Source organism: Myxine glutinosa, chromosome 13 (genome assembly GCF_964187855.1).
Source record: "Myxine glutinosa chromosome 13, kmMyxGlut1.1, whole genome shotgun sequence".
NCBI lineage: Eukaryota > Metazoa > Chordata > Myxini > Myxiniformes > Myxinidae > Myxine > Myxine glutinosa.
Window position 1 is genome coordinate 39,834,857 of NC_136273.1, and position 10,681 is coordinate 39,845,537.

The 10,681-nt window shown below is 43.7% G+C and overlaps 1 protein-coding gene across 1 annotated transcript in view; it reads right to left on the reverse strand.

The window, feature by feature from the left end:
• Positions 1-4,912: 4,912 nt before the first annotated feature.
• LOC137413036 (MYND-type zinc finger-containing chromatin reader ZMYND8) overlaps positions 4,913-10,681 on the reverse strand; it is a gene marked incomplete in the record, with an annotated part of 112,360 nt that continues 106,591 nt past the window's right edge. The window contains 2 exon segments of the mRNA XM_078767348.1: positions 4,913-5,780; positions 6,017-6,207. Coding sequence (XP_078623474.1) covers positions 5,691-5,780; positions 6,017-6,207 — 281 coding nt within the window.

Here is a 10,681-nt window from a genome sequence, read left to right on the forward strand (position 1 = left end):
CCCCCCCCCACCATTGATTCCACATACAAACTACATCGCCAGACCTCACTTCTGAACCTTTCATTATGTGATCCCTTCATCATTCCCCTTTCATTAATGTTTGGAAGTACTTTGGCTGAAAATGTTTCGTGTTGTTTGAATGAGCTTGAACTTGGTTCCTCTTCATTTAGATCCCGTAAAAGAGCGCCCTGTCTACCTTCCTTCAAATCTCACACCCTCCTCATTAAACTTCTAACATGATCCACCACAGTCCAATGCTCACCCGCCAGGACTAAATGAGGAACAACTCGATCTTTGGCCAGAAAACGTGCTTTTCCTTACCGCGTGTAGTAGAGGATAAAATCACAAAATTTGGCAGAGAGATCGACTAATATGTATGCACATTGCATATATATATATATATACAGTCATGGCTAAAAATATTGGCACCCTTGCACTTTTTTCAAATATTGGACCATTTCATCGAGAAAATTGTTGAAATTAAAAAATATTTTGGTATCCACATGTATTTCTTTGGTTTGCAGTGCAACAAAACAAAAAAATCTGAAAAATTACTAAATCCGAGTTTATTCCACACAGAAATCGAAAAATGGCCTGGACAATATTATTGGTACCTTTTAGATGTTAGAAATAATTAGATTTCAAGCAGGTGATTCTCCTTTACTTTGGAATTGAACTCACCTGTGGTGAGTTGCAGGTGCCTGCAATATAAAAATCACTCATTCAACCAGTTTGAAGAGAGAAAAGGAGTCATTCTGCTGTTTTGTGTCACTGTGTGTATCGCAATGAGCATGGAGAAAAGAAAGAAAACCAGAGAATTGTCTGAGGAGGTCAGACACAAGATTGTAGCCAAGCATGGACAATCTCAAGGTTACAAGTCCATCTCCAGAGACCTTGATGTTCCTGTATCCACCGTACGCAATGTTATCAGGAAGTTTAAGGCCCATGACATTGTAGCCAACCTCCCTGGATGTGGCTGCAAGAGAAAACTTGATCGAAGATTGCAGTGAACGATTGTTCGAATGGCAGAGAAAGCACCTCGATCAACTGCCATACAGATTCAAGCTGATTTTCAGACACAAGGTACGACATTTTCAACTCGCACCATCCGTCGCCAACTCAATGAAAGGGAGTTCTATGGTCGGAGACACAAGAGGACCCCACTGCTGAGAAAGCCTGACTGGAGTTTGCCAAAACACACCTGAACAAGCTAAAATCCTTCTGGGAGAATGTCCTGTGGATGAGACCAAATTAGTGCTTTTGAGTAAAGCACTTCATCTCTGTGTTTACAGAAAACAAAATGAAGCGTTCAAACAGGCATTGATCCTGACTCCAAAATTCTGTCCAATTTTCCTGTGCCTGGAGGTAGTCTGACACCTCCTGCTTCAGATCATCCAGTGTGGCAGGGTAGTTGACATTGACAGAGCCCTTGACAACCCCCAGAACCAGTAGTCCAGAGGGTTCAAGACTGGGCTATGGGGTGCCCAGTCATGAGCGGTACCCAGGGCAACGAGGCGGGTTCTGAAGAGTTGCTGCAGGAAAGTGATGGTATCACCAGTTTTATGCGGGGGTGCACCATCCTGCATAAACCAGGTCATGCTGAGCTGGTTTGGGGTGACCTTTTGGGCAACAGACCAAACTGAGCAACAGGGCAAGAAGGACCTTGGTCAGGGAGGTGACCAAGAACCCAAAGAACACTCTGACAGAACTTGGCGGAGATGGAGAACCTGCCAGAAAGACACCGTTCTCTGCAGCACTTCACAAATGTAGGCTTTATGGGAGAGTGGCCAGACGGAAGCCATCCTGAGAAAAAGGCACATGACAGCGCACCGGAGTTTGCAAAAAGGTGCGTGAAAGACAGAGCATGAGGCAAAATATTGTTGCAGTTTTGGGAAACCGCTAAGAAGCAACGGGAACCACCATACAGGTCCCATAGAATAGTTATTTAATAGCAGAACATTTTCTTAGTCCCTTCTCCTAATATGGGTTAGTATGTTGATATGCGTTGGAGATGGGAAGCAAGGCCTTCCACTCATGAGGTGACAATTTGCCAGGCAATGCATGCAGGCTCAAAAGCACACCAGCCAAGTGCGTGCTCAAATTTAGCTGTTGCGCTGGAGTCCACGAGATGAGGCAGACTTATGTCTCACAGGGGCCAAAGAGTGTCACAAGAAAAGTCCCTTCAAGAGGGCTTGTGGGGGCAGGGTGACAAACTCCACCAATCGGGAACCCGGAAAACACCCTCAAAAACAGCCCCCACCTTCGCCAGGGCGGGACAAAAAGGCCTTGCACTTGTGCCTCTCGCTCTTGACCGGACCCTCTCTCTTCTCTGCAAATGCCTGCACGACGGTCTCTGCTGGATAGAAAGGCCTCGCTTTGTTCTCTCTACACATGCCTGCATTACGCCCATTGCTGGATAGAAAGGCCTGGGACTTTCTTTGCTCTGCATGTGTTTTTCGCTTTCTTGCACATGGCCTGTCGTTCAGTCTCTCTCTCTGCTCCCTCTCGCTGTATGTGTGCACGATGTACTCTTACTCTGCACAAGATTAAGCCGTGCTTTCTCTCTACGTGTTCTGGCTCTTTCAGTTTCAAGATAAAAATAAAATTCAGTTTCATTAAAGGTGTCAAGGCATATAAACAAATAAATTCCGGATTTTACAGCCATTTTGTCCAGTGTCTATTACATCACCATATCTAACATATTACATTAGTTATTCGTGCCTGTTTGTGTCCTTTATGAGTCCATTAGTCCATTATAACTCTTTAAAATTACCCTTTAGAACCCATTCTAATTACACTTGAGAGCCCTTTAGAATTAAACACGGAGTTAGAAAAGTTGTCATTTTTGATGGACAGATGGAAGGAAGGACAAAGCCAAATATTGAAGCGGCTTCACCGCTTAAATATATCTAACTCCTCTCTGCGCATGCACGATTGGGTCCAATTCAAAGTCAAAGTACGGTAAATCGGCAAACTTGTCTTCCTATTCATGTTCCGGTTCGTGTTCAAAATATAACATTGGATTTAAATAGGTTGTTCTTCGATCATAAGCTGATATGACAGACGGATGGACAGCCATGAACCAATTGCTTTTCGCTTCACATGTGTGGGGTAAATATTCATGCACCTCGTTTGAAGTTTCATTTTCATTTCAAATAAATGTCCAGAGAGTGACCGACTTGGTAAAAGCAAAAGGTTGAAGCCAGAAAGATATCTGGCTAGGAATGTGTGCATGCAAGAACACAAAAATGCTACAAATTGAAACAATAGAACATTGCAACAAAATGAAAATGACTTCATTCGACATGAGCAGAGCAAGACAGCTCAATTTTTAAGTTGTAATTTGGGCCCATCTCCAGCTTCTATTATTTTGCGTTTTGACCTATTTTAAACCACAAATGAAATCCATGCCGACAAATTGCTCATCGCTTTCTGGGGTGTAAATTTCGACACCTGTCGAGGAAAATGGAGCTCAAAGGCCCCAGGTTTGAACGCGACTCCGATACACGAAAGTTATCGCGTCGGTTGGGGTGTCAAATCACATTGGGGATAAGGCAAAATCGCAATCGCTTAAATAAACTAGAACGGCACTCGGAAGAGAGCATACCTCCGCCTGGTGAACAGTTTACGTTTATGTATCTCAGAGTAGACCAGAAAATCACAATACAGAATTTATATAATGTAGAAACATTCTCCACCAAAATTGAACCGATCACTCACACTCACTCACTCTAACCAACCAACCAACCAACCAACTAACTAACTAACTAACTAACTAACTGACACACACACACACACACACACACACACACACACACACACACACACACACACACACACACACACACACACACACACACACACACACACACACACACACACACACACACACACACACACACACACACACACACACACACACACACACACACACACACACACACACACACGTTTCGTTCAAATCCGTCCACAATTTTTTGAGATATCCTATGTATCCTTTTTGGCCCTATCTCTCAATGGTGAAGAATTCACTTTAAAAATTCTACTAGCCAGATCCGAATCCGGATCTTCACCAAAATCTAATCATTTTGTCCTCGTCACACATGCCAAATTTCGTCCATCTCTGCCAAATGTCGTCCGAATCCGTCCACAACTTTTTGATTTGCCTTGTTCACAAATGGACAAACAGAAACAAACACACAAAGAAGACGTCATGCGGAGCACAATACTTGCAAAATCCGCCTCCCCCCCCCCCTCCCCCCCACCCCCAAGGGAAAAAAAATTCCATTGATACAGCAAATAGCCCATTTCATCAAGATTAAAATTGACAATCTTGATCAAAGCTCAGGTCAATAGGAAGAAAAGTGATGATTTTTCAGATGAAAAATGATGATTTTGGAAGGTTGACCTTGAGTTGACCTTTGACCTTTTGACCTCAAAAATAGTTTCCCTATTTAGTGACAATGCGCAAATGCTGTTCAATTTTCAAGTCAATCGGATCAAAATTGAGGATTTTTGAAACTAGGCCTATGTTGACCTTTTGGCCTATGTTGACCTCAAAAATATCTGGTGGTTGAATTCAGTGACCATATATGCAAACTCTCTTAGAATTTCAACTCAATCCGATGAAAATTGATGATTTTAGAAATTTGGCCTATGTTGACCTTTTGGCTTATGTTCACCTAAAATATAATTTGTGGTTGAATTCATTGGCCAGATATGCAAATGCTCTTCAAGCTCTTCCACAAGCCTAGATTCTGCATACAAACAAAACATCTTTGTGAGAGGGTGGTGGAATGGCAAGGGACAACATTCACTCACACAACCCGCAGTGTAACCAGCAACCATCATTGCCGATGTGAGCATTTGTTCCTTATTAAAATTTAACACAAACCGTACTTCACTCACTGGCCAAGGGTAAGAATCTTTATTTACTTTATCAAAAAAAAGAAAAAAAGAAGAGATTTCAAGAATATTTCAAAAGTTAAAGTTAGCTTGAAAATACACTTGTAAATACACACACTCAAAGAGACGAGTGTGTTCAAACAAGCAATCAATGAGAAAAAACACCCTTTTTTTTTTTTTTTTCATTGCCGAAAGTTCACGAAGATCTTGATGTACACATCACATGCATGACAAACATCAGGACACGTCATTGTGTACTTTTACATCAATTACGACAAGGAAAGTAAAAGACAATGGACAAATAGACATACAACACAGGATTTGAACTTCTAGGATCCCAGCATTATGGAGCCATGGGTTCACAAATATCAAACAATTTAACTCAAAGGAGAATCAAAGGAAAGGTATAAAAACAAGGCAAAGTTCCTGTACCTTCCCAGTTCATCATGACAATCCAGGCAGAATAAAAAGCAGACATCTCCACATTATGGGACGTCCATCGGATTTTTAAAGAGAGGAATCCCCAGATACCGTCTCGTTCCATCTGTCTGTCCGTCCGTCCAGCACGTGTCCATCCGTCGGATGCACGTCGCTCATGAATCCTTGCTCCAGACTGTTTATCCGCAGACGAGGAGCACCGTCTGCATCAATCTCCACTACAAAAATGTTGACTCCATATTGTGCTGCTCAAAGAACACGCAAAAAACTTGCAACATCTTGAGGACCTGCCAGGAGCCCCTTCAGGTTTGGCACAAAAGCTGTCACAGGAAAAGGAAGTGGAGGCCTTAAGATGCCTTTATTGCCTGTGTACTTGCCGCGGATGGTTGCGTGACTGCCATTGTTGATGGCATTGTGTTGACCATGACCGGGCAATTCTGGGAGAGATCAGGGAAGAGGAGAAATATACGGAAATGAGAAAGGCGACAAGGAAAACCAAGAGCTCATTCTGAGGTTGAGATTAAAATAGTTTCACTCAAAGTGCTGCTTCAGACCACCAACATACCCACATCCTTGTATTATCATGACATGATAAAGGAAAGGTGGCACACCGAGCATGTGAAACAATACACGAAACGAGTACACAAGGACACGAAACCGGAAATTGTCATACCGTGGAGGCCTCAGCTTGATCACTTCCTTCAGAGCAATCTCGTGAGTGTTTCTCAGAGACGGGTCCAATCTTGGTTACACCCTCATTCTGCCCTTCGGGGCCACTCACCTCCACACCTTCCGTCTCTTCTGATTCCCCTGAGCTCATGGAAACTGCCGAGATGTGAGCATCAAGAGAAGTCAGGGAGCAATCTGCAAGTGGGTCTCAAGACCGAACAGGAATTTCAACTCTTTATGCATTAAGAAACAGCCCAATAGCTTTAAAAATGGACATAAAGGGTCAAACCATGAGGGTAGGAGTTAAATTGGAAAAGAAACAGTCTCTTAGCGAGTGTAGTTCTAACAGCTCAAACATAGAAATAGCAGAAATCGTGAAGTGGCGATGGGCAGCACAATTGAGGTCCTGGAGGAAAGCGCATGAGACGATACTTCGGACGGACGGGTACAAGTGAATGGAAGGTGAGCACTAAGCTTACATGTGGGGAGGTGGGAAACAAGTCAAGTGTTTATGGAAGAAACTGGTGGCACATTAAGTCGGTCTCTGGAGTATGTTTCCTCTCCATCCCTTCCCTCACTTCAAATGGCACCACAGCTCACTCTGCACCTGAGAAGGCCGAATTCTTCATTCTGCGTTTGCCAAATATTGTGTACCCAATCCCTCACTCACTACACCTTCCCTACTCTCTCGTACCCAACTGCTCCTGGATAAGTCTTTAAAACCTCGACTCTGACACTGCTATTTAGGCTATGAGCCGAGGGGTCGACCATGCTCAATCAGAGGGAGGATGGCTAACAGTTATTTTTGGCAAGGCCAAGGTCCCTAGTGCTGAAAAAAATGTGATAGCAGTGTGAAACTCTTAGCCGTATCTGTGTTATCATCACATTTGTCAGATCACCCATTTATTGCTTTTCGGGTCATTTTTCCCGCTTAAGATTTAGGGGGTGGGGTTAGTTTTTTGGCTCTCAAATAATATCACGTGTATATATCAGCTAGTGTGGTATATCAGGTAAAAGGTTATTGAATTACCTTTCAAATGATGTATAGAAAGTGCCTGTGTGATCTATAGTAACCTCTTTATAATGATTATTAAAACATAATTATTTCCACCAACTCTCAAAACTTCATCACAAAATCCCCAATTTTAGGAACAAAAATAGGCAAAAATCAAAAGGTATGTAAAAGGTATGTTTCGATTTGAGACACACATCTATCTATAATTCCAGTAATCTCTGTGTGTCTGTGTGTCTGTGTGTGTGTCTGTGTGTTTGTCTGTGACCGCTGTTTCGCGACAACTACCGGTCCGATATACTTGCAACTTGCCAGGTATATTGCTGGGGACCCGAGGATGTGCCTTTTCAACGTTTCATATTAATCGGACAAGTAGTTACCGAGCTATGTCCAAAAAACGATTCAACCAATCAGAGAGCAGCGAGCTATCACGTGTGCCGAACGTGGCGAACAGACTCTGCCTCGGACGGCACATTTGAGAGCGTATTCATTTATTTCACGTTGGAAAACTATGTTGCCGTTAAACTATGTTTTAAAACTAATTAAAACTAATTTGCGATTCATCGTAACTGCGATTTGCGACCTTCCGGACGGACAGTGAAGACTGCACTTCCGGCAGCCAATCACAGAACGCGTTATTGCGTAGGCGTGGCCGATGTGAGAGCGAGCCGAGCCGAGCGCGTGCGCCATTACGGTTCGTAATTCGATTTCTTCCGGAGAAAATAATAATTTCTCGATTTCTTATGCGCATTATTTCTCCCAATTCAGTCAGAGCGAAGGGCGGAAGCGAAGAGCGTTGTTTTTTTTGTTTACGGGCGTACGGGCGGGGTAGAGCGTACGGGTAGCGTTATTATTTTTTTTTGGCAAGGAACGGGCACCCACGTACGGGCATGCCCTAGTACAGTATAATTAGAGTCAATATCCTCACACATATGATCATGATGTGCTATGAAATTCAATGCAATATGTGTAGACATGCTAATACGAATGTTGTCATCAATGTCAATATTTTCATTATATTTTAGGTGATTTGCAACAATGACAGCGGTGCACGACATCTAATGTATTTCTCTTTGTAGATTTGTTGGTGCAGAATACATTTTTAAGCAACTATAGCAACTGATGCTAATTTGTAGTAGTGGTGGTGGTGGTGGTCTCATTCGATATTATGTGTCTTTCCAGGTGAGACGGTGGTGGTGATATTGGTGGTGGTGAAACAGAGTGTACCGCAGATAGACAATTGAACAAATACTTGCAATGGAGATTGCGATCACTCAGAAAGTTCCCAAGGACGTTTGTATCATTCATAAGCTATCGTTAGATGTCAAACCAGACGATCCGCTCATAAGCCCTCAAACATTCGATTCGTGGACTACATTGCTGGATGCGGCCAAAATACGGAACCACGCACCCATTCTCGACCTTGCTCAGTCGCTGCCAGAGAAGGAGATTCCCCGAGTATTCTACCACAGGCAGTGCAGGAGCGTGTTCACCATGAAGCGAGATTTGGAAGCACTGAAACGAAAAGCTGAATCCAATTTAACCGACGATGCTGCTGCAACATGTTCAGCGAGCAAGAGACAAGCCAGAAGGGCATCTTCGGAATCACGCATCTATGAACCGGATTGTATATTCTGTGGAAAGACCAAGTGGTGCAAGGGAACGTCATCCCGTGAAAAGTTGAGCAAGGCTGTTGATCTGAGAGCAGATGAAACACTGCGAAACAGCGCCGTGCGTAAATGTGACACGAAAATCATGGCTGCCACAAGTAGAGACATTGTGGCAGCTGAAGTACGATACCATTTCTCTTGCTACAGAAGTTACACGAGACCAAGCACTAAAGATGCACATGACAGAAACACGGCCGCCACAAACGAATCTGACTACACTGAAGAAGAAGCATACAATGAGTTGCTAGTATACATCCGGAACCATATAATCCCGAATAAGGAAATTGTTAGGATGACAACGCTGGTAGAGCACCTACACTCGATAATGACATCAAGAGGGTTGCATGGGATAAGAACTGCTACAAGAAAAAACCTCGCACGGAAACTGGAAACTGATCTTGGAAATAGCGTTCACATCTTTCAAGACAACAGTGGAAAACTGATCGTCGTACCTGATAGATAATGTAACACTACAAGATGCTGTCAAAGAAATACAAACACTTAAACAACAACTGAGCATTTGGAAAGGGAAATCATCAAACATGTCCAAAGTCATTGATCAGACATCGACACACATCAGATCGATGATAAGGAAGGATAACAAACCAACTCCATGGCCCTATCATCCAGCCGACGTCGACAGTGACTCTTTCGTCGTTCCCGTCTATCTCCAGCGCTTTATGCTTGGCCTCTTGACTGGAGATCCGGAAAACGAGCTTCCATCAAACAGGGTCATCATGCTGATGCAATCTTTCAGCCAGGACATTATCTATGCAGTGAGCTGTGGACAACAAAAGCCTCCGAAACACATGTTGCTCCCATATGCAGTTAAGACTCTCACAGGGAACGTAGAACTAATTCGCACATTGAACCATCTTGGACATGCAATATCCTACACTCAACTGGAGGAAAATGACACTGCACTATGGCTTCAAAAACTTGCAGCAAACTTAAATGAGCAAACAGTCCTACCAAGCAGCATCCAGCCGTATGTATTCACAAACTTGGCATGGGATAACATTGATAGACTGGAAGAGACGCTGACCGGGAAAGGAACAACACATCGAGTCAATGGCATTGCAGTGCAGGCCAAAATGTATGGACCACACCTTCCAAAGGAGCCACTTCCGAAGATCGAGAAGCTCAAGCAAAGAACAGTCTGCATAACAGAAGAAACACTGCCTGTCTACATTGCAGGTGAACGTGTTGGGCCTCATCCACTACAAACATTATCAACAGCTGCAGCGGAAAACAAGATGGCTATGGAAGTTGCTCAAATCAAGAATCTTCTTTGGGTCATTGCCCGTCAGGTGGACCCAGTAACACAAAAAACACCAAGTTGGACAGGATTCAACATCACCGTCAGGGCATCTATCAGCGTCTCTCAGGATATTGTTAGATATATGCCTACAATAAATGCACCAGCTACAGAGATGTCCACAGTCGCAGAAATCTTGAAGCAGTCTGAAAGCGTCCGACAGATCCTACACTTGCAGGACATCGTCGTCGTCATGGATCAGGCCCTGTATGCTAAGGCTGCCGAGATCGTCTGGAAACACACAGACACATATGCTAACATCGTACTTCGCCTCGGCACGTTCCACACAATCTGCAATGTGATGTCGATTCTTGGTGCTCGTTTCCAAGATGCTGGTCTTAGAGACTTTTGCATCGAAACAGGAATCGTCGCAGAAGGCTCACTCAATCGGGTTATGGAGGGGAAGATGTACAACCGAGCAGTCCGTGTACATAAGAGCATCTACGAAGCATTCATGAGGCTTGCGTGGATTGAATTTCTCCCTTGGTTGGAAAAGATGCGACCAGAGGCAACACAGACGGTCACTACGTTGTTAGCAGAAGTTGCTGAATTGGGACAAGATGAGAGCCAGTGGAACAACCTGTTGGAAGATCAATCGTGTGAAGAAGTTCAGGCTGTTTGGAAGCAATTCCTGCATCACCTTCGTCATGATAATGGTGAATTGTCGTC